Genomic DNA, 10000 nt, shown 5'->3' on the forward strand with positions numbered 1-10000 from the left:
AGAGAGAGAGAGAGAGAGAGAGAGAGAGAACACATTCACACAGACAAATTCTTACCTAAATAAAGCACAAACAAACAAATGAATTTAATACAAATTTAACACCTTGTAGAAAATGTAGGAAAAATGAAAAAAAAAAAAAAAAAATAATCCACGCACACAAATGAAATAAACCTTTGTAGCACAGCAAACAAATCATCAGAAATAGAAAATGATGGAACAAAAACCTACACTGAAAAATGTGCCAGGAGACAGACAGAAGAATAACACCCAGGCCGTATAAAAACCCGCGCGCACGCACACGCAAACCCACACACGCACGCACAACAACCCTTGAAATCCACGCCCATCCTTTTTACAATCATCTTGTCAATGATTAACCGTGAGAGAGAGAGGGAGAGAGGGAAAAAAACATCTGATAACCGCTGCCACTCCGCCGAAATCCTCATTAGGAGAAGAAAGAGAAAATCTGTAAAAAGGAAGAGAAAAAAAGAAAGAAAAAAACGAAGAGAGAGAAAGAGAGAGAAAGAGAGAGAGAGAGAGAGAGAGAGAGAGAGAGAGAGAGAGAGAGAGAGAGAGAGAGAGAGAGAGAGAGAGAGAGAGAGAGAGAGAGAGAGAGAGAGAGAGAGAGAGAGAGAGAGAGAGAGAGAGAGAGAGAGAGAGAGAGAGAGAGAGAGAGAGAGAGAGAGAAAGAGAGAAAGAGAGAGAGAAAATATCTCCCCCTTGTCTCCTACCGTCCATCGCCCCCGAATCTTAGCCACCACCTTCCCTATCTCCAACTCCTTTAAACCCGCAACCGCACCCAATCATCTCACAATCCACATGTACCCACCCCACCCTTAAGAAAACCGATTCCATATCACCCGAACATTAAACATACTCCTTAAAACCCTTACTCCCCTTACACACACACACACACACACACACACACACACACACACACACACACACACACACACACACGACAACCCTGGATGCATTCAACGCCCTGAATCAAGGAACCGCAAAACCAACGCAACCAAAGTTCTCTTCTTGTTCCCCGCGAGCGATGAAAACGCCTAGATTTCCCCTTCCCCCCCCCCCCCCCCCCCTCTCCTCTCCCCTCCAGCTCTTCCTCGCCTTCACGCTCACCTTTCTCGTTTCCCCTTCTCTTCCTCTTCCTTCTGTCCTTAATCCCCATCCCTCTCGCCTCCTCTCCATTCCTCTACTCCTCTCGCCTCTCGCCCGCTCCCCAGTCCTTCACCCCTTCCCCTTACCTCAACCTCTTTGCTCTCTTCCTCATCTCCATCCCTACCCCCTTCCTCCCCCTCTCCTTCTCGCTACCCCCTTAAAAAGGAATCATGTTGACTGTGACAAGCTTGGGGAACCGATTGTGAATTTTCAAGGAGAGAATAAAACGGGAGAGAGAGAGAGAGAGAGAGAGAGAGAGAGAGAGAGAGAGAGAGAGAGAGAGAGAGAGAGAGAGAGAGAGAGAGAGAGAGAGAGAGAGAGAGAGAGAGAGAGAGAGAGGGGGGGAAGGGAACGGTGAAAAGGCACAGGCAGTAGTGACTGAGCGAAAAAAAAGAAGAAAAGAAAAGCCAAATCATGCCAAGAATGAGGGGAAAGATGTAAAAAAACAACAGCAACAACAACACAAGTGAAATCCGAAACAAAGAAGAGGAAAGGGGCAAGGCAAATGGCCAAAAAAGAAACTATGAGAAACACACACACACACACACACACACATATAATATATATATATATATATATATATATATATATATATATATATATATATAACAAACCATAAACCAAAACAGCTAATAAAATATAATAAATATATAAATAGAAAAATATTAATAAAAACCCGAGCGATAAATAAATTGATGGATTGCAAACGATACCATGCAAGAGAGATGATAGATACTGACACCGGTACACAATCAATCACGAGACAGACACGCCACGCAGGCAAGAGACAGAAGGGCTACATCCGACGAAATTTCCTTTGGCCAGAGGAACATGGCGGAGAGGGGGGAGGGGGGAGGGGGGGAGGGGAGGAGGAGGAGGAGGAGGAGGAGGAGGAGGAGGAGGAGGAGGAGGAGGAGGAGGAGGAGGAGGAGGAGGGGGGGGAGGGGGAGGGAGGGGAAGGGGGGAGGAGGAGGAGGAGGGGAAAGGGGGGAGGAGGAAGAGGAGGAGGAGGAGGAGGAGGAGGAGGAGGAGGAGGAGGAGGAGGAGGAGGAGGAGGAGGAAGAAGAAGAACGGGGGAGGGGGAAGGGGGGCTGAGTATGATGATGATGATGAGGGGGGGGAGGTGGAGGAGGGTGAGGATGAGGTGGTGGTGGTGGAGAAGGAAAAGAAGAGGGAGGAGGAAGAAGAAATGGAGGGACAGGCCAAAGAGCAGGCGAAAGAGGCGCAGCGAGAGAAGGGTATGTTCAGTGGGATGAGAGCAGAAAGAAGGGAATGGTTCATCCTATTTTTTCCCCTCGACGCTGCTGGTTCTCTTGTTCTTGTAGGTTTCCCTCATTTTTTCCTCCATCCTTTTCTCTCCCACCCTTGGCAAGAAACGCCTCCCCCCATCGCCCCGGCCCTTCACTCTGCAGAGCACTTTAATCGGCTTCCTTCAGGTTACTCCTGCCATTTTTTTAACAATACACATCCCATGAACCCGTCTTCACTCCCTGCGTGGTTTTCTTTGTCTTTCTCATCTCCGACTCTTCCTCCTCCTCCCTTCTCCTTCTCCTTCTCCTTCTCCTTCTCCTTCTCCTCCTTCTCCTATTCCTTCTCCTTCTCCTTCTTTCCCTCCTCCTCCTTCTTCCTCCTCCTCCTCGTCTCGCTCCAGAAAGGCCATTGACTTCCGCCCTTGAAGGTTTAAGTGACCCCCGGGCCACTTCCACAGGCTATTGAGGGAGGCGTAGGCAACGCGATTCTGCGAAAGGGAGATATGGGGGGCAGGCAAGGAAGGGTAGGAGATGGAGTGATGGAGAGATAAAGAAGAAGAAAGGTGGATGGATAAAATAGAAATAAAAGGGGAGAGGAGGTTAAGCAAAAGGAAAAGAGAGAGAGAGAGAGAGAGAGAGAGAGAGAGAGAGAGAGAGAGAGAGAGAGAGAGAGAGAGAGAGAGAGAGAGAGAGAGAGAGAGAGAGAGAGAGAGAGAGAGAAGACAGAGAGAAAGACAGAGAGAGAGAGAGAGAGAGAGAGAGAGAGAGAGAGAGAGAGAGAGAGAGAGAGAGAGAGAGAGAGAGAGAGAGAGAGAGAGAGAGAGAGAGAGAGAATGAAGGTTAAAGAAAGAAGGGTGGTGGTAGGGAGGCAATGAAGGGCCCAGACGGAAAAGGAAAATGGATAAAGGGATAGTGGATAAAAAAAAAAAAAAAATGATGTAAGGAAGAGGAAATTATACAAAGGGATATGAGAAAGGGCAACTGTTTGTTCTAAGAGTTCGTTCAAAGAGAGGAGAAAAAAAAAGATTGACAAACACACAAGACAACAGAGAATTTACCGGAAAAGAACATCCGACCAAAACTATCCCTCTCCCTCTCCCCCCTCCCCCTACAGTTTCTTAAATCCAGTGATTCATGGTGAAATTACGTGTGTATATAAGTCAGCTCCCGTTGTTACAAAAAAATGCGTCTGCGACTCGACACACAGGCATCGCCGGTTGCATATAGAAGCTCACGCGTATCCTATGAAGCATTCTTTAATGAACCGTCCCTTCGTGTCGTGCCCTTAGAAATGCATTTATTTTTTGCTTAAATAATCTTTGTTGAATGAAACATGATTAAATACTGAAATGTTGTTATTTTCAGTTATAACAAAATTAATTTTACTGAACAACAGCATAACAAAACTTTTTATGCGACCAGTTATGCTTGGAAGTACAAATATAAAACCATAATAATAATACCATAACAATAATATATGATTATAATAATTCTCAAAAATTATAATAATATAATAATTCTCAAAAATAAAACACATTTTTACATCGCATGTTTTGCAGCTTTTGTAAAAAAAAAAAAAAAAAAAAAAAAAAAAAACCGATACATTAACAAATTTTAAAGCAACACTATCAAACAAGACCAATGGAACAAAAACAATGCCCATTTCCATTTTCCAGAGTATATTCGAACTCGCAAAAATTCCCTCACGAATTCGACACTTCACATACATATAAATAATAACATGAATCAGTCCTCTATTTAAGCAACGAATTCTCATACTTCTTCCCTCCGTTTTTATTCCGTTTTGTTTTTTTTTCCCCCCTTCCTCAAAAGCCCATTTATGCAAATCGTTTTCGCTTTAATAATACAAAGCCATTAAGCGCTAAATAAGGATTCGATACCGCAGCGCATTATACTAAAAGACTTAAGACTTAAACAATATACTCGTTTAGCGGGGTGAAAAAAAACGACAGCTTTTTCCCCATGAATACGAAATGACATGATCAGTGGGCGAGTGAGGGGCGGCGGGAATTTCGCGTTTTCTCGTGCTTTTTCCTCCTCGAGGGTACAAGAAAGAGGTCTTTAGCTACGTTGCTTACCAAATTAATTTCTTAATAATAAGCGTACAGCTGATGGTATCACGCATAACTGGCTGAATATTAAACACACAGCCACAGGACGAGACAAAAAAGGGCGCGGAAAATAAAACGTGAACAAGAAACCGACCTGCGAAGAGCTTGCTCTTTAATTTGCTTTCGTGTCCTTATTCCTGTACGTACATAAACGTCTTCACGCGCGCGCATGTGAGTGAGTGAGTGAGTGAGTGAGTGAGTGAGTGAGTGAGTGAGTGAGTGAGTGAGTGAGTGAGTGAGTGAGTGATTGAGTGATTGAGTAAGTGTGTGTGTGTGAGTGAGTGTGTGTGTGCGCGCGCATTTTGGTACGTGTGTAATGAATAAAAATTAACGGGACGCGAGACAACTACCAGTGATGCCCGTGACACCGGGCTCACAAAAAGGGGATGCAGGGGACAGGGCGAGTGTACTAACCGCAGCCCTGAAGTAGATGGTGTCTCCGGGCCTGACCCTGAGGGCGTTGAGGGTCATGGCGCGGTGGTCGTCCGTGATCTGAATGAGGCCGTCGTCGCCTTCCTGGCTCTCCCCGCACACCCACAGCGTCTGCAGCATCGGCCAGATCCCCGTGCGCTCCGCGATCTGAGGTGGACACAATAGAAAATCCGGTTTAAGAAACAAAAGGGAGCTCAACCCGGGCCCATATCTCCTCCTTTGATAAGTACGACATATTCCCTTCTCGTACGAACCGCGGTGGCACTTACGAAGTTCTGGACCTCGCGCTAGGGTGTCACTGGACGAGAAGGTCTTGGACGCCCGCACTAGGCGATGGCTGTTACTGGCGCCCGTCGAGCCCGCCCCGCCCGCCCCGGCGCCTCCGGAGCCGCTCTGAGCAGCCAGTCGGGGCTTCTTCCGCGGGCCTATGCTCTGGAAAGGGAATAGCAATGGTTAGGATGCTTGCCTGAAGTATTCGGTGTTCACATCACATCCTAAGTCTTAGGACATATACCTTATACATACACGATATCAAAAGAGAACATCAAATTGTGTTTGAAGTTCTAAGGCAATTCAATACCAGACTGAAAGGTAATGCTTTACAAAATCAGAAGTAAAAGACCTCATCAGATATACAACATAGGAGGAGCACACACAAAACTGAAATCAAAACAAATCAGGGTTAATGAGAACATACACGGCTTAACCGGAGCACCCATGCCTCAAACCTCCAACTCCTATGACCGAGCAGGAGCACCCATGAACTTCCACAGCAACGAAGCCAAGCCAATCTAACCCTTGCTTCCTAGGCCTTCAACAAATCCCCTCGCCCCCTGAACCTCGAAATCCTCAGGCCAACAGGTGACACCCTCACGCAGGACCCGAGGACGAGCCAGGGCCTGCCGAAGGGGGTGATCGGCGGGCGGCGCGGACGAGGGGGAGGGAAGGGGAGGGAGAAGAGGAGGAGGAGCAGCAGGAGGTGTGAGTGACGGGGTAATCAGCGCACATATCGCGGTGTCAGATCAGTTTCCGGCGTGAACCATCAGATAATTACCCAGTTCCGCCACTCAACACTGCCCGTCCTCCTCCTCCTCCTCCTCCTCCCCCTAGCTTTCCCCCCGCCCTCCCGTGGCCTCTATCTCTACATCCCTATCCCTGTCCTACAACTCCTTACCCTCACCCTCCCCCCCTCTCGTGATCCAAGGGGGAGAAAGAGAGACACGCAACAACAACAGCCGTCACGTAACGCCCGCAAAACACCGCCGCAGAAGTCACGTAATCCAACGACGTCACCCATAACCCGGGGCTGGCGGGGCTCCTCCGTTCCTCCTCTATTAACAATCCAACCGTAAAAAGTGGAAAAAAAAGGAAAGGTGAAAGATAAACAATACTGACGAATTTGATGAATATATTGCCCTAGAAGAAACTTGGAAAAGTTCTAGGGATCGCGAAATACTTCTCAATTGTAAATAATAAATCTAACGCCAGTATAATTCCTATAAAAATTCTAATAACATAACAAATAGTAAACGCAAATCCTATAAAACTAAAATTACGTCTAAGGATAATTCCTTACGACATGTAAATACCCCATATTTAATCAGTGTCGGAAACCTCGCGATCATCTTTATTAGTCAGGTATCTGAAATTTAACGAGGATATCAATATTGCAAAAATAGTAACCAGTACAAATTTCAATATACTCCTCCTACACACATTTCAAAATGATAAATAGTCCCACTTGTTTCAAAGTCTTACTGATATACAAGAATTTCTCATGACATCTGAAAACAGTTAAATAAAAAAATAATTAAATTCCAAACACCAAAAGTTCCAAAATGACTTTGAAAATAGAGTCCCACGAAGTATGAGATTATATATATATACGAATTACTCATATATACTAATGCAAAATAATGTCTGTACATATTTCAGAATGATATATCCCAATGAATTCACATTGGTACCAGGAAATCTAGATAAGTTTCACAAAGGATAAAGCTTTTAGATAAATATTTACATAAATGTTTACATACATGTATGTATATTGTGTGTGTGTGTGTGTGTGTGTGTGTGTGTGTGTGTGTGTGTGTGTGTGTGTGTGTGTGTGTATGTATGTATGTATGTATGTATGTATGTATGTATGTATGTATGTATGTATGTATGTACACACACACACACACACACACACACACACACACACACACACACACACACACACACACACACACACACACACACACACACACACTCACACACACACACACACACACACACACACACACACACACACACATCTATATATATATATATATATATATATATATATATATATATTTATCTTTCATTCTCTCTCTCTCTCTCTCTCTCTCTCTCTCTCTCTCTCTCTCTCTCTCTCTCTCTCTCTCTCTCTCTCTATATATATATATATATATATATATATATACACACACACACATACACACACAAACATACACACACATACATATATATACACACACATACACATACACATATATTATATACACTATATGTATGTGTATATATCTGTATACATCTATATCTATCTATCTATCTATCTATCTATATCTCTCTCTCTCTCTCTCTCTCTCTCTCTCTCTCTCTCTCTCTCTCTCTATATATATATATATATATATATATATAGAGAGAGAGAGAGAGAGAGAGAGAGAGAGAGAGAGACATTCATACATATCCTATACGAACTTCCGAGGAGCGAAATTCCAAAAGCGACTTTCAAATCCTAAAACCCGCCGTCTCATTTAGCCATCCGTAAGCACCGCCTTTCCTCCGCCTTGTTTATTGCGTGTCGCCTCGCCATGCTCCCGTGCCTTTCTGTGCCATCCATCCAGCGCGTGGGCAACGAAAACACGACAGATAAATAACCATAACTCGCTGAACATCTCAACTGCATGCACTCGGAAAAATAAACGCAGCGCAAGACGGGAGAGATCATTTTGCGAGGTTTTCTTTCTCTCCGCGCCGAGGGAGGGTGGGAGAGCGAATGGGCGGGGAGGGGGGAGGGAGGGGAGCAGGAGAAAACCTCTCGCAAAATGCCACGCAGGAATGCCCAATAATCTCCCACATGATTATTATGCTAATAACAATAATCACAAAAACACACAGCGTCCCTAATACCAGCACAAGCACGTCGCAAGAACACGTCCACATTTGGACAATATCCACACACGCCCGCCATTCCGTCATGCGTGGGAGCGGCAAAACACCTAAATGACATCCGAGACATTCGCAAATCACACACATCCATACACAACAAAATCTCCGAGCCTCGTCTTCACGCCATCTCTGAAACGCCGCCTTCTCCCCATCGCCGGAGCCGACCGACGGAGTCCGGACGCCGGCACCCCCTCAGGCCGCCCCTCCCCGTTCCCCCTACCCCCCTCCGGGTCTTGAAGAACCTTGTGAACGGTGCAGCGGACCCCGTCAGGCCGTGGGAAGCGCAAGAGGGGAGGAGAGGGGAGGAGAGGGGAGGAGGCGGGAGGAGGCGGGGGCGGGCGGGGGGCGGCGAAGGGCGTCCTTCCAGTCTACGTCGCCGAAGCCGTAAAGGAGAGGGAAAAGGAACGGGAGGAACACACGAGAGAGAAGCACCAAGGCATCCTCCGGTAGGACGTCTTTATTGGGGTCTGTTGGGGTCCTTCTTCCTCGTGGTTCTCTGTGTCCTTAGGTGCCCCTCGAGGCGACTAAACGCAGGAGGGCGAAGGGGGTCCTCGCGATCAGGGTTTCAGTCAGGTGCGTCGCGGGGCCGTAAGTCACCCGGTTATCAAAGATATACGAGCCTGGGTGTGACTGCTGGGCCCATTGTGAAGAAAAGCTCACCTTTTTCCAGTTTTCTTCGCGGTAACACGTACAAGATTAATTTCCCGGGAAGTCATTCGTTCGTTCCAATTGTTGAAGCCGTCTGGGGGGTTCCGGGCCGGCATAAGCAGTGGCGATGCTTATATACGAGGGTGAAGCTGAGGAACCCACAGGCGCTTCTGAAAAAGGTCCGGATCCAGAGCAAGCGCAACGAGGGGGGTCAAGTAACTCTCAGACCTTACACTAATCTCAAAGTCAACCCCGAAACAAAAACCGACTGGTAAGGAGGAAAGGAGAGAAGAACATTATACTCGAGCCTAAAAAAGAAGAGAGAGAGAGAGAGAGAGAGAGAGAGAGAGAGAGAAGAGAGAGAGAGAGAGAGAGAGAGAGAGAGAGAGAAAAGAAGTCAAAGGTCGCACTACTCATTACCAGAATCCCCTAGCAGCTCTGATGGCGTTGACGAGATGACTGTTGTAGACTGCGTGTTCGGTTTCTTGAATGTGCAACATGAGGACAGCAGAGATATAAATAAAGGAAAATTGGAATTTAATTTCAATCAAACACGGCGAGAGATTATCAAACCGAAGGAAAGAAGGACGAAGAATAAGAGGACGAAGACGAAGATAATCGTAGGCAATCACCAACCGCCAGGAATTACGGAAAACAAATGAAAATCCCGTCCCTCCTGTACAACGCTACGACTCCTTTCCCTTCAGCGTTGCTTCTCTCACTTCAGGACTCCATAATAAGGAATCTTCACCCATTCCAGGACTCCAAAATAGGGAATCATCTCCCATTCCAGGACGTAAAAACAAGGAATCCTCCCCCATTCCAGGACCAAAATAAAGAATCCTCCCCCATTCCAGGACCAAAATAAAGAATCTTCCCTCATTCCCGGACCAAACTAAGGAATCCTCCCCCATTCCAGGACCAAAATAAAGAATCCTCCCCCATTCCAGGACCAAACTAAGGAATTCTCCCCCATTCCAGGACCAAACTAAGGAATCCTCCCCCATTCCAGGACCAAAATAAAGAATCCTCCCCCATTCCAGGACCAAACTAAAGAATCCTCCCCCATTCCAGGACCAAACTAAGGAATCCTCCCCTATTCCAGGACCAAACTAAGGAATCCTCTCCCATTCCAGGACCAAACTAAGAAATCCTCCCCTATTCCAGGACCAAAAT

At 46.2% G+C, this 10000-nt stretch overlaps 1 protein-coding gene across 2 annotated transcripts in view; it reads right to left on the minus strand.

Moving 5' to 3' along the window:
• The window catches only part of LOC125031720 (ubiquitin carboxyl-terminal hydrolase 26-like), a 149235-nt gene that overhangs the window by 44172 nt on the left and 95063 nt on the right, over positions 1-10000 (minus strand). For both annotated transcript variants that reach the window (XM_047622640.1, XM_047622641.1), the window contains exons 17-18: positions 5251-5413; positions 4964-5128 (exon numbers count right to left, since the gene is read on the minus strand). In XM_047622640.1, the coding sequence (XP_047478596.1) occupies positions 4964-5128; positions 5251-5413 (328 nt within the window). The remainder of the gene's footprint in view (positions 1-4963; positions 5129-5250; positions 5414-10000) is intronic.

Source organism: Penaeus chinensis, chromosome 13 (genome assembly GCF_019202785.1).
Source record: "Penaeus chinensis breed Huanghai No. 1 chromosome 13, ASM1920278v2, whole genome shotgun sequence".
Lineage (NCBI taxonomy): Eukaryota > Metazoa > Arthropoda > Malacostraca > Decapoda > Penaeidae > Penaeus > Penaeus chinensis.